This window comes from Pristiophorus japonicus, chromosome 5 (genome assembly GCF_044704955.1).
Source record: "Pristiophorus japonicus isolate sPriJap1 chromosome 5, sPriJap1.hap1, whole genome shotgun sequence".
Taxonomy (NCBI): Eukaryota; Metazoa; Chordata; class Chondrichthyes; family Pristiophoridae; genus Pristiophorus; species Pristiophorus japonicus.
Genome location: NC_091981.1, coordinates 237,993,983 through 238,016,672, shown reverse-complemented (window position 1 = coordinate 238,016,672; position 22,690 = coordinate 237,993,983). Strand labels below are relative to the sequence as shown.

The 22,690-nt window shown below is 42.6% G+C and overlaps 1 protein-coding gene across 13 annotated transcripts in view; it reads right to left on the bottom strand.

The window, feature by feature from the left end:
* Positions 1-22,690, bottom strand: part of LOC139264638 (sickle tail protein) — an 801,407-nt gene that overhangs the window by 200,218 nt on the left and 578,499 nt on the right. For 8 of the 13 annotated variants that reach the window (XM_070881417.1, XM_070881420.1, XM_070881418.1 and 5 more), the window contains 2 exons: positions 9,329-9,370; positions 8,104-8,302 (listed from right to left, as the gene is read on the bottom strand). In XM_070881417.1, coding sequence (XP_070737518.1) covers positions 8,104-8,302; positions 9,329-9,370 — 241 coding nt within the window. Of the gene's footprint in view, positions 1-8,103; positions 8,303-8,414; positions 8,541-9,328; positions 9,371-22,690 lie in introns of those variants that run through there. The other 5 variants (XM_070881421.1, XM_070881424.1, XM_070881432.1 and 2 more) reach the window with 2 other exon arrangements.

Sequence of the window (22,690 nt, the reverse complement as noted above, 5' to 3'; positions counted from 1 at the left end):
TTCGTTCTGGAATGTGAGGGTCGCTGGCAAGACCCGCATTTATTGCCCATCCCTAATTGCCCTCGAGAAGGTGGTGGTGAGCTGCCTTCTTGAACTGCTGCAGTCCTTGTGGGGAAGGCACTCCCATAGTGCTAATTCATCAGCTGAGTGAAGGCGGTAGGTGATAATCAGCAGAGGTTTCCTTGCCCATGCTTGACCTAAAGCCATGAGGCTTCATGGGGTCAAGAGTCAATGTTGAGGACTCCTAGGGCCACTCCCTCCCGACTGTATACCACTGTTCCGCCACCTCTGCTGGATTCATCCTGCCGGTGGGACTGGACATACCCAGGGATGGTGATGGAGGAGTCTGGAACATTGGCTGAAAGGTATGATTGAGTGTATGACTATGTAAGGTTGTTGCTTGAATAGTCTGTGGGACAGCTCTCCGAATTTTGGCACTAGTCCCCAGATGTTAGCGAGGAGGACTTTGCAGGGTCGACTGGGCCGGGTGTGCCACTGTCGTGTCTGAAGCCAGTGCCGAGGTCGATGCCGGGTTGTCCACCCGGTTTTATACTTATTATTGTTACAACCGAGTGGCTTGATAGGTTATTTCAGAGGGCAGTTAAGAGTCAACCACATTGCTGTGGGTCTGGAGTCACATATAGGCCAGATCAGGTAAGGACGGCAGATTTCCTTCCCTAAAAGTACATTCGTGACCCAGAAGGGTGACCGTTGTTTTCATGGTCACCATTATTGAAATAGCTTTTTAATTCCAGCTTTATTTAATTAACTGAATTTCAATTTCCCAACTGCTGTGGTTTGACCTTGTGTCTCTGGTGTCCAGACATTGAGATTACTAGTCCCGTAACATAACCACAATGCTACCATACCCAATTGCCACCCTCCATTCATATTCTCCTGCCCCACCATCTCAACTTTGACCTTTATCCACCTGGTGCCCATTCCATCAATTTGACAGTACAGTGTTTAACCACTTGGCACACATACCCTGCCCATTACAATCTTAACATGCTGTTCAACTTCATACAGGGCACCCATCATTTCACTTGGAATAAATGCTAAATATGTCTCACCAATGCAGAGAAGCAATCAACAAAGTCAAAAGAATGTTGAACTACATAGCCAAAGTAGTAGAATGCTTCAGAGGAGATAGTGATCAAACTGTACAGAGCCCTGGTCAGACTGCCCCCTGCATACTGTGCCCTGTTCTGGTTCCTGAGACACAAAGAGAACATTCAAGCGTTGGAGGCAGTGCAGGGAAGAGTCACAAGGTTGATCCCTGGTATCAACGGTCTGGATAATGAAGAAAGATTGGCAAAACTTGGGCTTTTGAGCCTCGCAAGGAGGTACGAGATTAGGGAATCAAAAAAAAAGTTTGCATTTACATAGCACCTTTCACGACCACGGGACGTCTCAAAGCGCTATACAGCCAATGAGTACTTTTGAAATGTAGTCACTGTTGTAATGTAGGAAACACGGAGGCTAATTTGCTCACAGCAAGCTCCCACAAACAGCAACGTGATAATGACCAGATAAATCTGTGTTTTTGTTACATTGATTGAGGGATAAATATTGGCCAGGGCTTGGGAATAGTGCCATGGGATCTTTTAAGTCCACTTGAGAGAGTCGACAGCACCTCGGTTTAATGTCTCATCCAAAAGACAGCACCTCCAACAGTGCAGCGCTCCCTCAGCACTGCACTGGAGTGTCAGCCTAGATTTTTTTTTTATGGGACTTGAACCCATAACCTTCTGACTCAGAGGCGAGAGTGCTAACCACTGAGCCACAGCTGGTGAAACTAATTAAATTGTGAGTATAAGATAAGGGAACAGACATTCAAACTAGTGAAAGGTAAATTTAGCTTGGATGTCAGCAAATTCTTCTTTACTCAGCATGACTCCAATATATGCAACAGACATCCAAGTAAATTAGTGAAGGCAAAACCCTGAGAGTTATTTCAGTTGCAATTGGGCACTCCGTTAGCGGGGACTTCAGGATCTTTCCAGATAGATGAACTTAGATGGACTGAATAACCTGGCTCTTCCGTGAAGACCTTGTGAACAAGAATAATCAAACATTTTGATATATCTTGAAGACACTGAATAATTCCCTGCATTAATTTTCACTTGCGTTCAAAAGTCATCAATGCACTGCAAAGGACTGAGAGGGATAAGAATAATTTTATGACACAAATCTGTGGCAAAGATTGACATAACCTGAGCAGAAAATTCAGAGGCAACATAATTCAGGACTTCCGACAGACATGGATAATGTAGATGTCAGCTGATTTTTTAATTTCGCTGCGATCAGAGGATGAGCAAGAGATTAGCATGCCTCAAATGAAGCACGAGATAATAACTCCCCCTCACAATATATAGAGTCATGTATTTATGGAGTGGGCTTACAGCAAGACTCGGCAATGCTATGTCAATTACTTTCTTTCAAAGAGCAGTATAAACATCTATTTAAGAACAGGATTGAAGGCAACAAGGACGGATACAGATAAACAAATACAGTGGAATGCAGTGATTTATATCCTGCTGTGGATAAGTTAATTGACCAAGGAAAGCAAGACAGAGTAACGCCTGCTGTGGTTGAACAAATTCTGGTGACGAATAACTAGGTCAGTGCCAGCTAGGCGTGCTTGAATTGGGAGCCCCGTGATTTCAGAAGTGAAGATGATGACAGCACTGGGGGAATAGCAGAGGTGAGCAGTGGTGAGTGATGGCAACGGCAGAGGTGAGGGAGCAATTGAGCAGCTGAAGAGTTGTTATGACTGGTGGAGGGCTAGAAGAGAAGTAGTGAGTCCACGAAGGGGTGGAGGGGGAAGAGAGGAGTCGAGGAAGGGCGAGAGAGCGCGAGAGTGAAGCTAAATGGATGCAGTTTATTTTCTCCCCACAGTTAAGGTTTCTCTCTGCATCTCTCTAAGTAGGAACATACTGTCAGAGCTCTTCCATTGCTCATTATCTCACTTCCTGAGCTCACTACTAAGTACACAGGAATAGCTTGGGGCTACAACTAATTTTCCCTCCTTCCTTACAAAGTGGAAGAGGGTTGTGAGGAGGTTTCAAGAGCTATGGTCGGTCTAAATTCATCTTATTTGATCAACAACTTTGCACATGGGAACTTCAGGTCTTGCACTGCTACTGTGTATTGCAGTGCCACTTAATTCTGGGTTTTATCAATTCAAAACAGAAGAGTAACCAATACTTTTGTACTGCACCCTACTTATTCATGTAGTAATCAATATAATCAGAACAGAATATGATTGAAACATTTCTACAGCCGTGGGTGCACTTGTAAAATATATTACTTTCCCTTGTCAACACTTGAGTGCGTATTTATTAGATTAAGTGAAGTGCATTATTAAAATGATCAATTCTGGACCCTTTTCTGCAAAGTTCAGAAGCAATTCAGTACCATTTCTTTCTGTAATGGCATGAAGTCAGTGTGATTATATTCAGAGAATTGTTAAAAAAAAAACCACTCCCGGTACTTTCTTGCAAACCTGCCGGTTTACAGAAATGTCAATGTTCATTTTAACCTACAATTCTAACTCCAACAAAAATGCAATATTTTCCAAATAGGTAGCTTACACAATACATTGTAAATTACATAGTTTAAAATTTCCCTCTTTCCTAAAGATGCCAGCTACAATCTTTCTGGTACCGACCAAACCCACTTATACCTCACCCCTTATTCTTCATGTGTGTTCAAATAGCAAAGTCAGCTGACAGACATTTGGTTATGGAGGACATAACATCAGACTCTAATCCTGTCCTCACCCAGAGTACACATGTATATACTTTCCAGCAGCAATGACTGGAAAGCGCTCCTGGATGGAAACCTTGCCTTGTTTTTCCTCCCTATAGTCCAGATGTACTGCGGCCAAATGTAGCAACTTTACTGCAGCCCAGTTCAGATAAGCAAAGAGCACAAAAGATAGGTACTACACAGGGAACCTCCTTGATCTGTGAGTTCAGTAACTCACTGAGTATATTTGCAAACTGAGTAATCAGGGAGCATAAAAATTCAAATCTTTGTGATGCTGTCAGTCCTTCCTCGCTACAGTACAACTTTTTAATAGGATTAGTAGGAGACAATAGATGGCAGCACAGTCTCAGTCAGGTGCCCCGGAAGTCACTGAAGAAGCGCTTGGAAATAGCTGACGTGGGTGGGTGTCTTTGTTATCTAGACACACCTGAACATTAACAAGAAAAGTGCACTCAAAACATGCAACATGCAATGCGGTTCACATCCCAAGCACACTACCAAACAGTGAAATCCGATGTATTTTTCTATTCATTTCACCACTGCTATCTTATGAATACCTCTGCTTAAAAAAATTAAGTAAATGTTCACAAAATGGTTTCCTGCAGGTGAAGAAATATTTATTACCTGCTGTGAATGTAACATTAACACCAATATAAATGGTCCGTTATTAAGAGCACAAACCATATGCACAACTGCTCTGACCGAGTCTGTGCTGCACTGAAGACCCAATACTTCAGCTGGAATTCCTGCTGTTTGCCCAGATTCCAGGGCCATCTGGAAGTGATGTTTGAAAGGGTTTCTACTTAAAACAAACTGTTGAATCAGATGAATATAAGAAGGCTGAGAGTGCAAAGTATGTACACTCTAGGGTGAATCTCGAGTTACTGACTTCCGTTTGTTTACATGGGGCTTTACTCTGGAGTTCACAATAGTGCATGTGCATTAATCAGTAGAAAGCTCCCATTTATATAGGGCTTCGGTCTTAAACTCCTTTAGCCAAATACATGTAGTGGCTCAGCCGCTGAAGGCCAGAGAGCCCGTTTACAACACAAGGCACTTTTACAGCAACATTTGCCTTTACATACTGCTCCTCACACTGGAAAGATGTTCCTAAAATGTTTTACAGATCAGTGAATAATGTAGATGAAAAAATAGAATGGGGTTGAGGGGCAAGTGGGTAAAAGAGAACATCTTTGCAAGCTTTTCGAAGGAGTTTCTAAGGAAAGCGCAGATACTGGTGGTCAAGCAAAATTGTGATTGGAGTCATAGGGATAAAGGTGGTCATTGAGTGGGGGCAGGGCCGGATTAAGGGCCTGAGGCAAACTGTTCCAAATGGGCATATAGTTATGGTTGTTCATGTTCATTACATTACGTATATGATTCTGATTCTGAGTATGAAAATATAGGCCAGTATATTCAACAATGAAAGCATATATTCTGTATCATGTAGGTATATATTCTGGTTCTGGTAACATTGCAATATTAGATTCCTATATATATATATATGCAAATTTCTCAATAACATGTGAAATAAAACAGGCTAGTAGATACTCTGTTCTGCATATAGGTACATTAGTGTATACTGGTACTTCTGTATATGGGTATAAACAAGTGAATTTATTTTCCTCGGTCTTATTTTCCCTCTCTTATTGTCTATTCTATTCAGCCTATTTGGAAGGCCTTATATTTTTTTCCTACATTTATTTGGTGGGCCTGGGGCTGCAGCCCCATCTTCCCCATGGTTAATCCGCCCCTGAGCAGGGGGTGGGGTGGGCAAGTCGTGAAACATAGAAACACAGAAAATATGTGCAGGAGTAGGCCATTCGGCCCTTCTAGCCTGCACCGCCATTCAATGAGTTCATGGCTGAACATGCAACTTCAGTACCCCATTCCTGCTTTCTCACCATACCCCTTGATTCCCCTAGTAGTAAGGACTTCATCTAACTCCTTTTTGAATATATTTAGTGAATTGGCCTCAACAACTTTCTGTGGTAGAGAATTCCACAGGTTCACCATTCTCTGGGTGAAGAAATTCCTCCTCATCTCAGTCCTAAATGGCTTCCCCCTTATCCTTGGACTGTGTCCCCTGGTTCTGGACTTCCCCAACATTGGGAACATTCTTCCTGCATCTAACCTGTCTAACCCCGTCAGAATTTTAAACGTTTCTATGAGGTCCCCTCTCATTCTTCTGAACTCCAGTGAATACAAGCCCAGTTGATCCAGTCTTTCTTGATAGGTCAGTCCCGCCATCCCGGGAATCAGTCTGGTGAACCTTCGCTGCACTCCCTCAATAGTAAGAATGTCCTTCCTCAGGTTAGGAGACCAAAACTGTACACAATATTCCAGGTGTGGCCTCACCAAGGCCCTGTACAATTGCAGCAACACCTCCCTGCTCCTGTACTCAAATCCCCTCGCTATGAAGGCCAACATGCCATTTGCTTTCTTAACCGCCTGCTGTACCTGCATGCCAACCTTCAATGACTGATGTACCATGACACCCAGGTCTCGTTGCACCTCCCCTTTTCCTAATCTGTCACCATTCAGATAATAGTCTGTCTCTCTGTTTTTACCACCAAAGTGGATAACCTCACATTTATCCACATTATACTTCATCTGCCATGCATTTGCCCACTCACCTAACCTATCCAAGTCGCTCTGCAGCCTCATAGCATCCTCCTCGCAGCTCACACTGCCACCCAACTTAGTGTCATCCGCAAATTTGGAGATACTACATTTAATCCCCTCGTCGAAATCATTAATGTACAGTGTAAACAGCTGGGGCCCCAGCACAGAACCAGAAGGCGATGATGAGGGTTTTGACATTGAATGGTCGGGTTCGGGGAGCTAGTAAAGCCCGGCAGGAAGAGGGTAATGGAAATGCGGAGCCTTAAGCTGTAAGGACACAGGCGGCAGCATTCTAAGTGAGGTCCAGATTATGAAATCAGGAGGCTGGCTAGGAAAGTATCGCAGAATTCAACCTCAAGGTAATAAAGGCATGGATTAGAATCCTAGTGGCATGCTGAAGAAATAGGGGCAGATGTGGATAATTTTGCAAATAGTGGAGCATGGCAGTTCTGGTGATGAAATAAACAGGAGGAAGAAATCTCAGTTTGTGATCCAGCAGCATGTCCAGGTTCCACAACGCCCGATTTGGCCTGAGGTCGGGGGGGTTGATGGAATTGAGGAGAGGGACACGTAAAAAGTTGACGAGAAAAATGGGCTTCAGTTCTGCCTAAAATGAAAATTTTTATCTTCACCTTTGCATTCTGGGAGAGCTGTCCTCAAAATGGGCACCGGAGATTTCCATAACCCTCTTGGCTGGGCAAGTGCAAATAGTGTGGAGGGTGGGGAGAGAAGTCGTCAGGGTGGAGAAGACAGAAAGAGATTTGGTTATTTGTACTTGAGTGGTGTGGATGTTATTATGTCCTGGGGTTCACTGCCCCAGAGTTAGATGATATTTCGGTAAGTAAAAATTGAGCAGGCTGTGTTAAAAGTCACCATTTCTGCATGGATAACGTTTCATTTCTGTCGGATTATAAATAGCCAGCTCTGGGAAGAACATGCAGATAGTTCATGTGCCTGAATCATGACGAAAGATGGCACAATCACACAGATGCACAAATACTGCTGTGCGTCGAGGTCTAGTAGACAATGCATCTTAATCCAACAGCTTACTACTGGCCCCTAAAAATATGGACCTGTGATGCTGCAGGAATTCCAAAGGTTGAGTCATTTATATTGGTGATGTTGACAATTACCAAATTGTTCCACTGCCGTCACCAACCGAGAGTCACGGTGAAATAGATTCAAAGTCTGACCCACTACCTTAAGGCATAACAAAGACCAGAACCCCCAATCAGACTCTGCCACTGTCAGTCAGTTCTATTTGTGTTACTTCAAACTACAGAAGCTGCAAAGGATGATCACTTCACCAAATGCTTTAACATGAAGCAAAGGCATATTACAGCTTAGCGCAGCGGGAGGATACTTTGTCACAATTAAATACAGATGGACTTTAACATTACTTGTTCAGTTATGTTACTGCAACTCAGGGTAAAATTCAACTCAAGTCCCTGAATGTAAACCTTAACAGTTTCTGAGAGTAAACGTACTGCCCATGCACCAAAATGATTTGAATGGATTTTACATAAGCACACACAAACTTCAACAATGACATTTAACATCATTCAATTCCAATGACACAATGATTTTTTTTTTCTTTTAAGCTCAGAAGGCATCTTTCATGGTCTGAAATGAATTTCTTTGTATTTGGATGAGTATGGGTTGTAATCTCTGCAGACAAATAAAACATTACCACCATTTGCTTACCTTAAATCAGTTAGTTCATAGTATAGATTCCTGGCCTCGTCCTTAATATATACAGCTACATTTTGAGATTCCAACATTTTCATTGAGAGTTGCTTAGGGAAGGCACGTACAAAGAGTGCATGAACTGTATCCATGGTTGTGATTTCATTTGGCATTGCAAACTGTGTCACTTCATCTCCATACTGCAGATACAGTACACCTGTAAATAAAAGCATGGAATAAATAATGCATAAAGACACAACCATGTTAATTTTAAGTATGCAATTCCAACACTGTAAACGTTACAAGTGTAAAACATTAAATGCAAATACATTATGCTCCCTGATGGTCAAGCCATGGAGCTTGAAATATTGAACTACACAAACTAAAAAGGTCTCAAGTTCCATATCTCATTTAATTTTCTCAGCTAGGCTTTGCTGAAGGTGTTCAACAACTGGCTTTAATGTCCCTGTGCCGGAAGGAGAGGAAGAAAAAAATCGTCTACCAAGAATCCTGCTTTTGATACCTTTCCAATTAGCATGCGGATATGACACGACAACAGGACTGTGCTTGGTTATCTAAAATTATATGTACACTTCAAAGATATGACAGCTGGAGGTTGCCGGTTTATAAATGCAAGTGTGGTTAAGGTACATTCTTAAAAATCATCACAAAACGTATTTATATAGTGCTTTTAACATAGTAAAACATCCCAAGGCACTGCTCAGGAGTATTATAAAATGAAAGTTTGACACGAAGCCACATAAGGAGATATTAGGGCTTGGTTAAAGAGGTAGGTTTTAAGGAGTGTCTTAAAGGAGGAAAGAAGTAAAGAGGCGGAGAGGTTTAGGCAAGGAATTCCAGAGCTTAGGGCCGAGGCAACAGAAGGCATGGCCACCAATGGTTGAGCAATAATAATCAGGTATGCTCAAGAGGGAAGAATTAGAGGAGCACAGATATCTCGGGAGGGGGTGGGAGAGGGTTGTGGGGCTGGAGAAGATTACGGAGATAGGGAGGGGCGAGGCCATGGAGGGATTTGAAAACAAGGATGAGAATTTTGAAAGCGAGGCAGAAGGAAATATTTTACGAAACAAATTCTAGAGCCAACTGTTTTTGTTGTTGAACTAGTCTGTCATCTAAACTGGTTTGATAGCTGTATTATCACGTGATGTGTTATTTTCGTGACAAATGTGCATTATCTTGCAGTGATCAGTGCTGCAATGATGCCCGCCTTCCTGATTCTTACCTCCTTTTGTAATGATGCTCAAGAAGTCAAGAGACGCAAGTGCTGTGGAATGGAAATATTTACGGGCTTAGTATCAACATCATGCACACTAAAGTCAAGCATTCCATAGTTAGATGCAGAGTGAAGCTCCCCCTATTCTGTCCCAACAATGTGCATCAACCCCATCCTCAGTATTGCAACCTTTTCAGCGCCGAGCTTACGGCTCGCACCCCGCCGTAGGCAACTAGGCTCATATAGCAGTGCCTGATCTCCACTCGTCTTGGACCCCTTGCCACTGGACCAAGACCTCGCTCTGCCGGTGTGCAATGGCCACCCCACGTTAAAAGAACTCACGCACAGGCATCTTCCACCCTTGAAGTGGAAGCAAGTCTTCCTCGATTTCGAGGTACTGCCTATGATGATGATGATGAGTAGTGAAATTGGTCAAATTACCACAACACCTTTTTGTCCTGAAGCAAGATTACCAAAAGATTTTAAAAATATTATGCACAACTTAACCTTGCTAAAGGTTACAACTTTATTTAATTTAAATAAAAAAGCTGATTTTCACAGTCTCAATCACTCAGCTATCTTTGATGGCATTTGTTGCGCCAGAGGCAGTTCCACATTGTTCAACATCACACTGGTTGGGAGAGACAGAGCTACAACACACCACTGCATTTCTGATGCTCTATTGTTTCAGCAGCATGTGCTGACTCTGTAGTATTCCTTCTGATCTCATCATGGAGGCGGGTGAATCCCTGATCGCCAGATTAATCAAACAGCCACTGTTCTTTCCTCACTAATCGTATAGAGATTGAAATGGAGGACCTAATAAGATACAGAGCAGTAGACTGACTGCCTGCTAACAAGAATAAAGAGTTCCATGTATTTCAACAGTTTGTGTTACCTGCTCTTTGATTACATTTTAGCAACAGATCCCTGATCTTTACCACTATGTAGCAACTATTCAAAAGTAACTGACGAAGGTATGGATGCAGACTGCTGGGTAACCCTCTTGGGTAGGGAATGAATAGCACAGAATCTGAAGTACAGAAATAGGCCATTTGACCCAAATGGTCTGTGCCGGTGTTAATGCTCCATTCAAGCCTCCTGCCACTGTACTTCACCTAACCCTATCAGCATAAACTTCTATTCCTTTCTCCCTCATCTAGCTTCCCCTTAAGTGCATCTATACTATTCACTTCAACTACTCCATGCAGTAACGAGTTCCACACCCTAACCACTCTCTGGGTAAAGAAGTTTCTCCTGAATTCCTTATTGGATTTATCAGTGACTATCATATTTATGACTCCTAGTTTTGGACTCTCTCACAAGCGGAAACATTTTCAATACGTTTACCCCATCAAACCCCTTCATAATTTTAAAGACCTCTATTAGATTACCCCTCAGCTTTCCAAAAGAGCCCCAGTCTGTTCAATCTTTCTTGATAGGTATAACCTGTCAGTTCTGGTATCATCCTTGTAAATGTTTTAGCACCTTCTCCAGTGCCTCTATATCCTTTTGTAATATAAAGACCAAAACTGTGCACAGTACTATTAGTGTGGTCTAACCAAGGTTGTATGCAAGTTTAACACTTCTCTGCTTTTCAATTATATTCTTCGAGAAATGAACCCCAGCGCTCCATGGGGGAGGTATGTGTGGTCTTCCCCCCACCACCCACTCCACCTTGTTAGTGCCACACAGCCAGCTGGGCCAGACTGCTCCGCCCCATGCCAAGATACTGCAGTCTACATCTACTGCAGCCTGCGGCATAAAAACTGAAGGGCCACGGTGACCTTGACAGCCACAGGCAGTGCTGTCCATGCCCTGCTTCAAAGCTCAAGTTGTAGCTGCAGCAGGCGACATAGCTTAGTGACAGCCTCCTTGGTGAAGCGAAGGTACCTTAGACATTGCTCCTCAGTGAAGTTAATGTAGAAGTGCTCCCCGAATAACCCGCTGTGGGTTTGGCCTCCTGTGCAGTTACCCCTCCCCTCCTCCCTCTTATTGGCAGCTGCTCCTGCTCTCTTCCTGGCTGCTCCTCCTTGCCCTCCAGCCCGAAGGCAGCTCCATGAGACCACCCACGACTGCAGCCAAAAGTATTTATGAGTCAGCCAACAACAGTGCAAGACCAGCAACATCTTGTTCTGCGCAAACAGACTGAACTTTCCAGAATGATAAAACACACCAAAAAAACACCCAGAAGTTAACCAACAGCCTGAAATGACAAACCAACAGCTAACCTGCAAGTTCTGCATGATCCCATGAAAGAGCACAAGTGACAGGTCGCTCCTGCCAGTTAACCCCACATGTTGCTGGGCGAGTTCCGCACACAGCGAGTCAAGTGTTGGAGCCTTGACAAAATTGAAAAAGGTTCTACGCGCGGAACACTCATTTCAATAAGGTATTCAGCATTTTCAATACTTCTCCCGTGCGCCTCTGATGCCATCGGAGAAACACGATTCAATATGGCGGGCGATGCACATCCGGCTTGTAATGAGCGCGTGATTCCTGCCCGCCATATTTGAGGCTTGGACACCCGTTTAGTGCCCGAAACACAGGTGCGGCACCATTCAATTTCTTGGCCAAAGTTTCTATCACTTGGGTGGTCTTGGCAACTATAGCTTCCTTCCAGGCTTTGTTGTATAATTTCACTTTCTACATGCAGAGACACAAGACGATAGAAATCAGCCCAAATGTATTTGCCAGACATTTGAAGGGGGCAACAATGCTGGCAAGTTATAAATTTGCACAAAGAATTAATAACTTAAGTCTCTTATCAAATGAAGCAGGACAGATCTCCTGTCACAATAGCTATTCCAAAATATACTGAATGTAATGGGAAACAGTAGGACGCAGAAAATCTTAAACTTATGGAATCTCTCTTCCTCCTGCCCCTCCCCCCCTCCCCCCCCACCCCGCAAATTATTCTCCCCAGCCTGGCTATAAATTTCTAATACTCTGTATATAAATGTATGGTATTGCCCATAAATTGCAAAATAATTCCTCCCTTTCTCTCAACAAGAAAAACCTGTTTGAAATGCAATTACAACATTGCTGTGAATAAACAATGACAGCCTCTGCTTTAGGCAGGTTGGGCTTATGAAACAATGTCAGCATTACTGCACTGCACACAATAATTAAAAATGAGAAATACCCTTTGGCACACATTAATTTTTCTATCCAGAAGTACCATAACAGTTCCCTCCATTACAGCATTCGATTGTTTCTTAAATGTACCCAGACTTTTCACCCCCACCACTATACCTGGCAGTCCAACTCCAAGTGTTGATCACGCACTGTGCAGAGAACTTCGATAGCAGCCAAAAAGTTATCTTTTACCAGTTTGAACCCATGTCCCCTTATCTTATGTTTCCAATTTATTTTAAAGTAATATTCTGGATTTACATTTTCTATTATTTATAAGATCATCACCAAGTTGAAAAGCCTGTTTCTCAAGTGTTTCCTCACAACTCAGACCCATGACACTAGATATCATAACTCTTCTCTGCATCGCCTCCAGCACTTTAACATCTCCCTTATGTCTCATCAACCACAACTGGGCACAGTACTCAAGGTATGGTCTCACCAGAGCACTGTACAATTTGATCATAAACCCTCATATTTTCTACTGTTTTGACAATGTATTTTATTATGTTCGATTAGTTGATTGCTGCTCTGTGTTGGTTGGACATGTTGAGCATTGATTCTATTAAGACTCCTATCACTTTCCACTTAATCTTTCAATCAATCAATCATCCAGCACACTCATGGCACATCATCATCATCTTCATCAACCTCCCCAACCTCCACAAGTATTTATACAGTGCCTTTAACATAATAAAACATTCCAAGGCGCTACATAGGAGCGTTATCAAACAGACTTTAACACCAAGCCACAGAGATATTAGGGCAGCTGACCAAAAGCTTGGTCAAAGAGGTAGGTTTTAGGGAGCGTCTTAAAAGAGGAATGAGAAGTAGAGAGGTGGAGAGATTTAGGCAGGGAATTCCAGAGCTTAGGGCCTTGGTAGCTGACAGCACAGCTGCTAATGGTAAAGCAATGGAACCCAGAGATGCTCAAGAGGCCAGAATTGGAGCATGGCAAATATCTCAGAGAGTTGTAGGGCTGGAGAAGATTAGAGATATAGGGAGGAATGAGGCCATGGAGGAATTTGAAAACAAGGATGAGAATTTTAAATCGAGGCATTGCTTAATAGGGAGCCAATGTAGGTCAACGAGCACAGGGATGATGGGTGATCTGGACTTGATGCGAGTTAGGACACGCGCAGTAGATTTTGGGTGACCACAAGTTTACGGAGGGTGGAAGATGGGAGGCGGGCCAGGGCTGTGTTGGAATAGTCAAGTCTAGAGGTAACAAAGGCATGGATGAGGGTTTCAGCAGCAGATGAGCTGAGGCAGGGGCAGATTCTGGCAATGTTATGGTGGTGAAAATAGGCCGTCTTAGTGATGGTGCGGATATGTGGTTAGAAGCTCATCTAGGGGTCAAATATGACACCAAGGTTACGAACGGTCTGGTTTAGCCTCAGACAGTTGCCAGGGAGAGGGATGGAGTTGGTGGCTAGGGAACGGACTTTGTGGCGAGGTTCGAAAACAAGGACTTCGGTCTTCCCAATATTTAATTGGGAGGACATTCCTGCTCATCCAGTACTGTATGTTGGACAAGCAGTCTGACAATTTAGGGCCAAGGGATGGGTCAAGAGAGGTGGTGGTGAGCAATGTTTCCTTTAAGCTGCACAGCAGCGCACCACTCAAGGTCCAGCGCAGCTGCCTCACCAGCTTTTAAATGGAAAAACCGCCCGTGTGGAATTTTGAAATGGGCCGTGCTGCATGGCCCCAAAAGTTTAGAAGGAACATTCGCGGTGAGGTGGTGCTTACGCCAACAACGTTCATGGCGTACCGCACTTTGCGAAATCCTGAGGATGCAAGTCTGTCTTTTTTTTGCACGCGTTTTGTTTTATCCTCTTGTGGTTCTAACTTGGCCATTTGCCATTTGATCTGTCTACATACTTTTTCTGTCCAACTTACTCTAATTTGAGTTGCTTCCTCCGATTCAACTGCTCTAACCAGTTTGGTAACATCAGAAAATTTGCATAAGAACAGAACAGGAGTAGGCCATCTAGCCCCTCGAGCCTGCTCCGCCATTCAAAAAGATCATGACTGATCTGGCCGTGGACTCAGCTCCACTTACCCGCCCGCTCCCCATAACCCTTAATTCCCTTATTGGTTAAAAATGTATCTATCTGTGATTTGAATACATTCAATGAGCTAGCCTCAACTGCTTCCTTGGGCAGAGAATTCCACAGATTCACAACCCTCTGGGAGAAGAAATTCCTTCTCAATTCAGTTTTAAATTGGCTCCCCCGTATTTTGAGGCTGTGCCCCCTATTTGACCAATTTACATTGAGTGTGTGTGTCCAGGTCATTTATGCAAGTCAGAAACAGTAATGGTCTCAATATCGAGCGCAGGGCACCCCACTCAGGTCTTCCCCTCTCTCCCCGCCCCCAATCAACACAACTCCTCTAACGTGTCCTCAATGTTTTCTACCCGTCAGACAGGTTATTTTAATCCATTCCCAGGGTTTACCTTGAACCCCTACAGCTTTGAGTTTGACAGAGAGCCTTGCATGTGGAAGTCAAATACACGGTCATAGGGCTTTCTACAAGTCCGCTTGGGATGTTACTTCCTCAAAGTTGTTCAGAATGATATCATTCAGAATCCATGTTGGTTAATATTTATTATATAGATACTGATAGAAGCATTGATTCCATTATTTTACATGGAATGGAGGAAAACCGAGTGTATCTGTATTTGGTAGTGTCTGTTTTATCCCATTTTTGAACATGGGCACTGTGATATATTCACAAAACACAGCTCCTAATATGGCAGGCAGCTCTGTCGGAAGCCTCCGGAACAGTCTGGTTCTGTTTATTATTAACTCTGCAGTTGTAGTACACAATACGTCCACATCCACAGTGTGGAGCTACAGACATTACACTTCTCCCTCCTAAATGAAGAAGTTATTATAACAAAGATCATACATAACACAGGATATAGACATTTTTTTTTCCATATTTACAAATTTAACTTTACCACTTGTTTTCTGTTTCAAAGAGGACTACCTTCGCTCTCGAACACAACCTTCCAAACATGGTGTCGATTTCACACTCATTCGAGGCTCATCCTGAGGAACGTTTTCCTCCACGGAATTTCCTTGATTTTCACTTGAACTCACTCTAACTTCTGGCTCTTTGTTTTCCTGACTCGGACTCAGACTTTCATTCTGATTCTCTCCTGGGTTTGTTTCCAGTACATTGGATTTAGGATTTGCTATTGGTGTATCAAAATTATCTGATGAGTCAGAAATAATTGAATCATTCCCACCTTCAACTCCTTCCATGTCTGTAGGTAAAATATGATCAATATGAACAAATCTAACCTGTCCATTATCAAACATCTTTACCAAATATATGCGAGGACCACATATCTTCACCACTCTTCCTAGTAACCACTTTAACCATTTATGGTGATGGTTCTTCACTCTCACCTTCTGGTTTAATTTCACACTTCTCTCTTTTACTCTACCTCTATCGTGATTCTCTTTCTGTCTTAATTGTGTCTCTTCTACGGACTGTGCCAAATTTGGTTTTAATGAGAATCTGGTTCGTGGCTGTCGTTTGAGAAACAACTCTGCTGGTGTTCTACCAGTAGTTGTGTGAGGAGTATTACGATACGTAATCAAAAAATTAGCCAATTTGTGATCCAATGACAACTGTCATTTCCTTGGATTTGGATCTAACATTTGTTTTATGAGGGCACGTTTTACAATTTGTACAGTGCGCCATTCGAAGCAGGATGGTATGGTGGAACCTTGATATGTTTCACACCATTTTTGCTCGTGAATTGTGCAAATTCTTCTGAACAAAATTGTGGTCCATTTATCAGAAACAATTTCTTCAGGGAGGCCAAATGAAGAAAATAATCTTCGTAAAATGTCCAATGTTTTACTTGTTGTTATTTTCGACATTGGGAATACCTCAACCCACTTCGAATGGCTATCAATCACAATGTACAATTGTTGTCCTTCTAACTCAGCAAAATCAATATGTAGCCTTTACCACACCCTGGAAGGCCATTTCCATGGTTGTAATGGTACTGATGGTGGTTGCTTGCTTACCGATTGACATGTCGTACACTGACTCACGATGTACTCTATATCTTTATCAATACCTGACCACCATAAATAACTGCGTGCAAAACTCTTGCTCAAGCACATTCCCAGGTGCTGATCATGGAGGTCTCCTAATAATTTGGATCTGAATTTATTTGGTATAACCACTCTTGCACCCTACATGATACAATCTTTATCAACTGATAATTCATTCCTATGAATGAAGAATGGATGTGTATCTTTGTCTGCTACCTGGTTTGGCCATCCATTTGCAATATAATCATACACCTTTGACATCACTGGGTCACGTTTGGTTGCTCTACCAGTCTCTTCAGCTGTGTCAATGTATGAAAAATAAAACACTTCTTCCCTATCGGGTGTAAGTTGTGATGGGGAAGACAATCTAGACATTGCATCAGCATTACTGTGTTGTCTATATTGAATATTATATGTATATGCTGTCAAAATCAAAGCCCATCTCTGCATTCGGGCTGCAACTAATGTTGGAATTGGGGACTTTGGATGGAGGATTGCTGTTCGGGGCTTATGGTCCGTAACGATGGTAAATTTTCGACCATACAAGTATTTGTGAAACTTCTTAACCCCAAAAATTAATGCCAAAGCTTCCCTTTCAATTTGCGCATAATTACTCTCACTGGCACTGAGTGTGCGTGAAGCAAAAGCAATTGGTCTCTCCTCCCTACTACGCGATACATGAGAGATCACTGCCCCAACTCCATACGGAGAGGCATCACATGCTAGCTTAATCTCCTTAGATACGTCATAGTTTACTAACATGGTGCTCGCTACCAATTTGCTTTTACACTCCTTGAATGCTGTATCGCATTCTTTTGATCACTTCCAATGGGCCTGTTTTTTCAAAAGTTCATTCAGTGGATGTAATATTGTAGCCAAATTTGGTAGGAACTTCCCATAATAGTTCAAAAGACCCAAGAATGAACGAAGTTCAGTGACATTCCTGGGAGTGGGTGCATTTCTGATTGTATCCAGTTTTTCCATGGTTGGATGTAAACCATCTTTGTCCATTCTGTACCCTAAGTACTCCACTGAGTTTTTAAAATAATTCACATTTATGAGCAGACACTCGTACTCTGTGCTTCTCTAGCCGTTTGAGGACCTCATTCAAAATGTTATGATGAATTTGCCTATTTGGTGCTGAAATTAGTATGTCATCCAAATAACATACTACCCCTTCAATAGCTTGCAAAATCTGGTTCATCACCCCTTGGAATATGGCAGGAGCAGAAGATACTCCAAACAGTAGCCTATTAAATTGATATAGGCCTAGATGAGTATTTATCGTCAAATATGACTTGGACTCCTCATCTAGTTCAAGCTGTAAGTAGGCATTCGTAAGATACAGTTTTGAGAAGATCTGACCACCTGTCAGTGTTGTGAACAAATCTTCTATATTCGGCAATGTATTGGGGACATTATCTCTAGAACCTGGTTTACGGTTACTTTATAATCACCACACAATCTTACCTTACCATCAGACTTCGGTACAATAACAATGGGTGTAGCCCAATTACATCAATCTATCTTACAAATAATGTTCTCAGTCTCTAGTCTTTTGAGTTCTTGCTCAACTTTCTCCTTGAGTGCATATGGTACGGAACGTGGCTTGTAGTAAACTGACCTAGCGTCCTTCTGTACCCTGACACTCGCCTTGGATCGGACTGCCCGTTTCGCAGAATACCTTCAGATACTTCTTGATAACCTCATCCGTTGATGAAAATCTCGCTTCCACACAGAAAATCTCACTCCAATCCAGCTTCAGTGAGCTCAACCAATTTCTTCCTAGTAAAGCAGGCTTGTCTCCTTTCACTACGATTAGAGGCAAGTTCTGAAATTGGTCTTTATATTTCACCAGTATGGTGATACGACCTACCACAGGAATTTTATCTCCCGAGTAGCCTCGCAACTCTATCTTGGATTTCTCCAGTTGGAAATCATGCAATTTGTCGAGATACAGCGACTCCGGTACTACACTCACAGCTGCACCCGTGTCGATTTCCATTGGTATCTTGAATCCCACAACAGCTATTTGGATTTTGATGCTTTCCGAATCACTGTCCGTTAACCTCGTGCTCTTGATGACGTGCAACTCTAACATCTCCTCATCCTGTTGTTGTTCTTCCATGCTATTTAGTCTCTTGGGATTTCTACTCATCGCTTTGAACGCTGAGTTACTCTTCAGTCGGCATGCCTTCGCAAGATGCCCAGTCTTTCTGCAGAAGAAACACTCTGCCTTCACGTATGGACAACTTTGAGCAATGTGTTGTCCCAGGCACCTATAGCACAACTTTGACGCTTTGCTAGAATTTCCAGTTTCTGAGACTTTGGGCCCCCACTGGCTTTTGCTTTGAAGCTGCAGGTGATTTACCTCAGTTGACTGACGACCGTAATTATTATTTAATTCTCGGGAATATTGTTCGGCCATGCCCATCGACCTCGCTGTCTGACAAGCAATCTCAAAAGTCAAGTCATCCATCATCAATAACTTCCTTCTGATCGCATCATTTTTCATCCCACAAACAAAACGATCCTGTAATGCTTGGTTTTGAAAGTTTCCAAAATTACAGTGCATCGATAGCTTTTTTAATGCTACGACGTAATCACTGATACTTTAATCAGCCTTTTGATTCCGAATCCCGAAACGATAGCTTTCAGCAATTTCTAACAGTTTGGTGTTATAGTGCTGCTCCAGCTTCGTTAAAATCTCTTTAAGCATTGTGTCCTTTGGCTCGTCAGGCACAAGCAGATTTACCAGCGTTTCATACAATGCCGGACCTGCCTCCAATAAGAAGATAGCTCTCTTACGTTCCAACACAGCCCGCTTCTGGACTGCATTGACTGGAACTTCGATTATGTTATTTGCAGTGAAATACATTTCTAGCCGATCCACATATGCTTAAAACGTTCCCGGTCATGTCTATATTCACCCAAATGTCCCATTACACCTGCCATTTTAATCTCTAGCTGTTCACACCAACCAACAAAATTTAAGCTTTAAATCATCTGAAAAATCCCATCTCATCGCCAAATGTGATATATTCACAGAACACAGCACACACAGCTCCTAACATGGCAGGCAGCTCTCTCGGAAGCCTCTGGAACAGCCTAATTCTGTTTATTATTAACACTGCAGTTTTAGTACACATTACGTCCACATCCACAGTGTGGAGCTACAAACCTTACAGACATTACAGGCACCACAGTGGCCATTTATAATCTACTAGTTATAGAGCACAGTAAAAAAAAAACTGCTATCCAATTAGTCCCACTCCCTTGCTTTTTCCTGCTATTTTTTCCCCTTCAAATATTTCGTCAATTACCCGAGAAAGTTATTGAATCTGCTTCCACCAGCCTTTCAGGAAGTGCATTCCAGATTAAAACAACATTGAAAAAATTATCCTCATCTCCACTCTGGTTCTTTTGCCAATTATCTTGAAGCTGTGTCCTCTGGACCGACCCAATCAGCAGTGGAAAGAGTTTGTCCTTATTTACTTTTTCGAAACCCCACATAATTTTGGATACCTCTATTGAATCTCCACTTAACTGTCTATGCTCGAAGGAGAACAATGCCAGCTTCACCAGTCTCTCCACAAAACGGAAGTCACTCATCCTCGGTACCTTTCTAGTAAATCTCCACTGCATCCTTTCCAAGGCCTTGACATCCTTCCTAAAAAGTGTGGTGCCCAGAATTGGACACAATACTCCTGCTGAGGCCTAACCAGTGATTTAAAGGTTTAGCATAAAGGTTTTGCTTTTGTGCTACATGCCTCTATTTATAAAGCCATGGATTCCATATTTTTTTTTTTTAAAAACAGCCTTATCAACTTGTTCTGCACCTTCAAAAATTTGCATTTGTAAACCCCCAGGTGTCTCTGTTCCTGCACCCCATTTAAAATGGTACCATTTAGTTTGTAATACCTCTCCTCATTCTTCCTTCCAGAATGCATCCGTGTACCATCCCAGCATCCAACATCTCCCTCATAATGGTTGTTCGCGCCTCACAATCTCCTCCCTACTTTCTTTCTGCATTCTGGGATACATCACAACTACCTCTAGCACTTCCAGCCTGTCTAGGGGTATGGTAGCCTAGTGATCAGATTTGCAACCAGAGGTTCAAATCCCAACATGGCAAGTTGTGAAACTGAATACAATAAATCTGGTAATTTGTGGGCCAGAATCTGAAAGCAAATGACCAAATATGCCAAATTGTCATTGAAAACCTAAGTGCTTCAGTAATACCCTTCAGGGAGAGGACCTGCCACCCTAATCCGGTCTGGTTTACATGTCACCAATATTCCCTCCCTAAGGTGCACAGCCGCGTACCAATCGGGAAGTCCCGTGCAGGCCGCTCACCAGCTGCTGGAAGAGATACCGCGCATGCTCAGCAGCAAATCTAACAGACCAACACAGGAAAAAAAAAGTGGGAACATTGCATGTGACTCCTGTCCAGCTGGATTACCATCAGTCTATTGGACAGCCTGTCAACTCAGGGTGGCAATTTTGTACATTTTCTTTCTCACACAAGCAATTTAAAAGCCATTCCTAAAGCTGCTTTCATATTGCGCGAAACAGATGCTCTCAACGGGCTAGATTTTCCCCAACCCCTTTTCTCGGTGCACTCAGCCGAGATGCGCCGACTTTGTGTGCTCAAAAACGGCGGCACCAAAAAACTTACTGAGTATCCTGGCCTTTCTGCCGAGTGTCCCGGGTCCTGGCGCGGCATCCATGGTGAAGTGGGGGGTCGGAGCTACAGCCCTGCGCCGAAAACACTGCCGGCAGCTGTCCACATGCGCAGTGGAGTCTGCGCGCATGCTCCTCGCCCTCACAGCATGTCCTGCAAGCTGTCAGCAGGACTCGATGCACGTCGCTCCTATCCCTGGCCGAAGGGACACCCCAATGTTCGCCTCCCCTATCCCTGGCCGTATGGTTTCCCGCACCGGCCCACGAGCAACTTGTTTCTGGCGATTTGAGCCCCTGAAAGGAGTTGATCCCAAGTTTCTGAGGAACATGCGGTTTGCCAAGAAGCACAACAGGAAAGGATGAAGGCAAAAAATAAAAAGGAACAACCGTCTTGATGAGCTAATATCTACTGTCCTTGAGAATGGCAGTCCTGTGATATATTGTATTCCAAATTGTTTATTTTGAGTAAAACCCAAGTGGTTGGAACTTTAAAAAAACTTGTTTCTGGCATAAAGGTAGGACTTCTATTTTTTATTTGTTATTGATTTTGTGCTTTTTTTAGTGCTTTGTAAGTCTTGGTGCTTTAAATGTACTAAACTGCGCTGATTTCTTAACTGCCCGCAAGGTTTTTCAGAGCTGGCCACATACACTGACCTAAATTGATTTGGAGTAAGTTTTAGCTGGCCAAAGTGGCATAAATGGCCAAAACTGCCGTAAGTGGCTGGGAACACCCCCTTTTGAAAAAAAGCTCAATTAAAAAAATCGTACCGAACTGAGTTATTTTGGAGCAAGTTGATTTGGGAAAGTGGCATATTTTAAACTTATGCCAGAAAAACCAACTTACTCCAAAAAAATTGGAGTAAGTCATGGCCAAAATTGAGCCCAACATGTGGGCCTCATGGGGTTGATGGCAACATTAAGTAAAGTTGCTGACTTATGTCTTTGAATAGAAATCAATGCATCTTAATGGGATACTGCCAGTGTTACATTCAGAAAATCTGGGCCACTAACTCATCAAACATTGCAAATCTATTAAACAGAATTAAAATTACTTAATGTTGAAACAAAACTGGAGAAAACTGGAGATACAAGTCCGAGAGTTTCTTTTCACTACATTCAATAAGTTTTCATGCTAGTTACTTTCAGCTGATATACAAGTTATTCAATGCAATTACAGTAACACAGCTAGCCAGCAGTTCCTCAGCAGGGAGCTCTTTAATGACTGTTATTTGTGATGACACAAGTTCGATGCTTTTTTCAGTCAAAGCAAGAATGAAATCAGTTCAATAATGAATTTGAAATTTATTGACTCCATTCAGTGAAATGTTGCAAGTGTTGAAAGGTAGTAAAATAAGTTTGCTTACATAGTAATTATTTAATCTCTAAAGTAATTAATTGTGTTAAGTATTTGAGACATTTCGACTCGACATGGTTCTATATAAATAAATATATGAAGATCCTCATTCTTCAAATA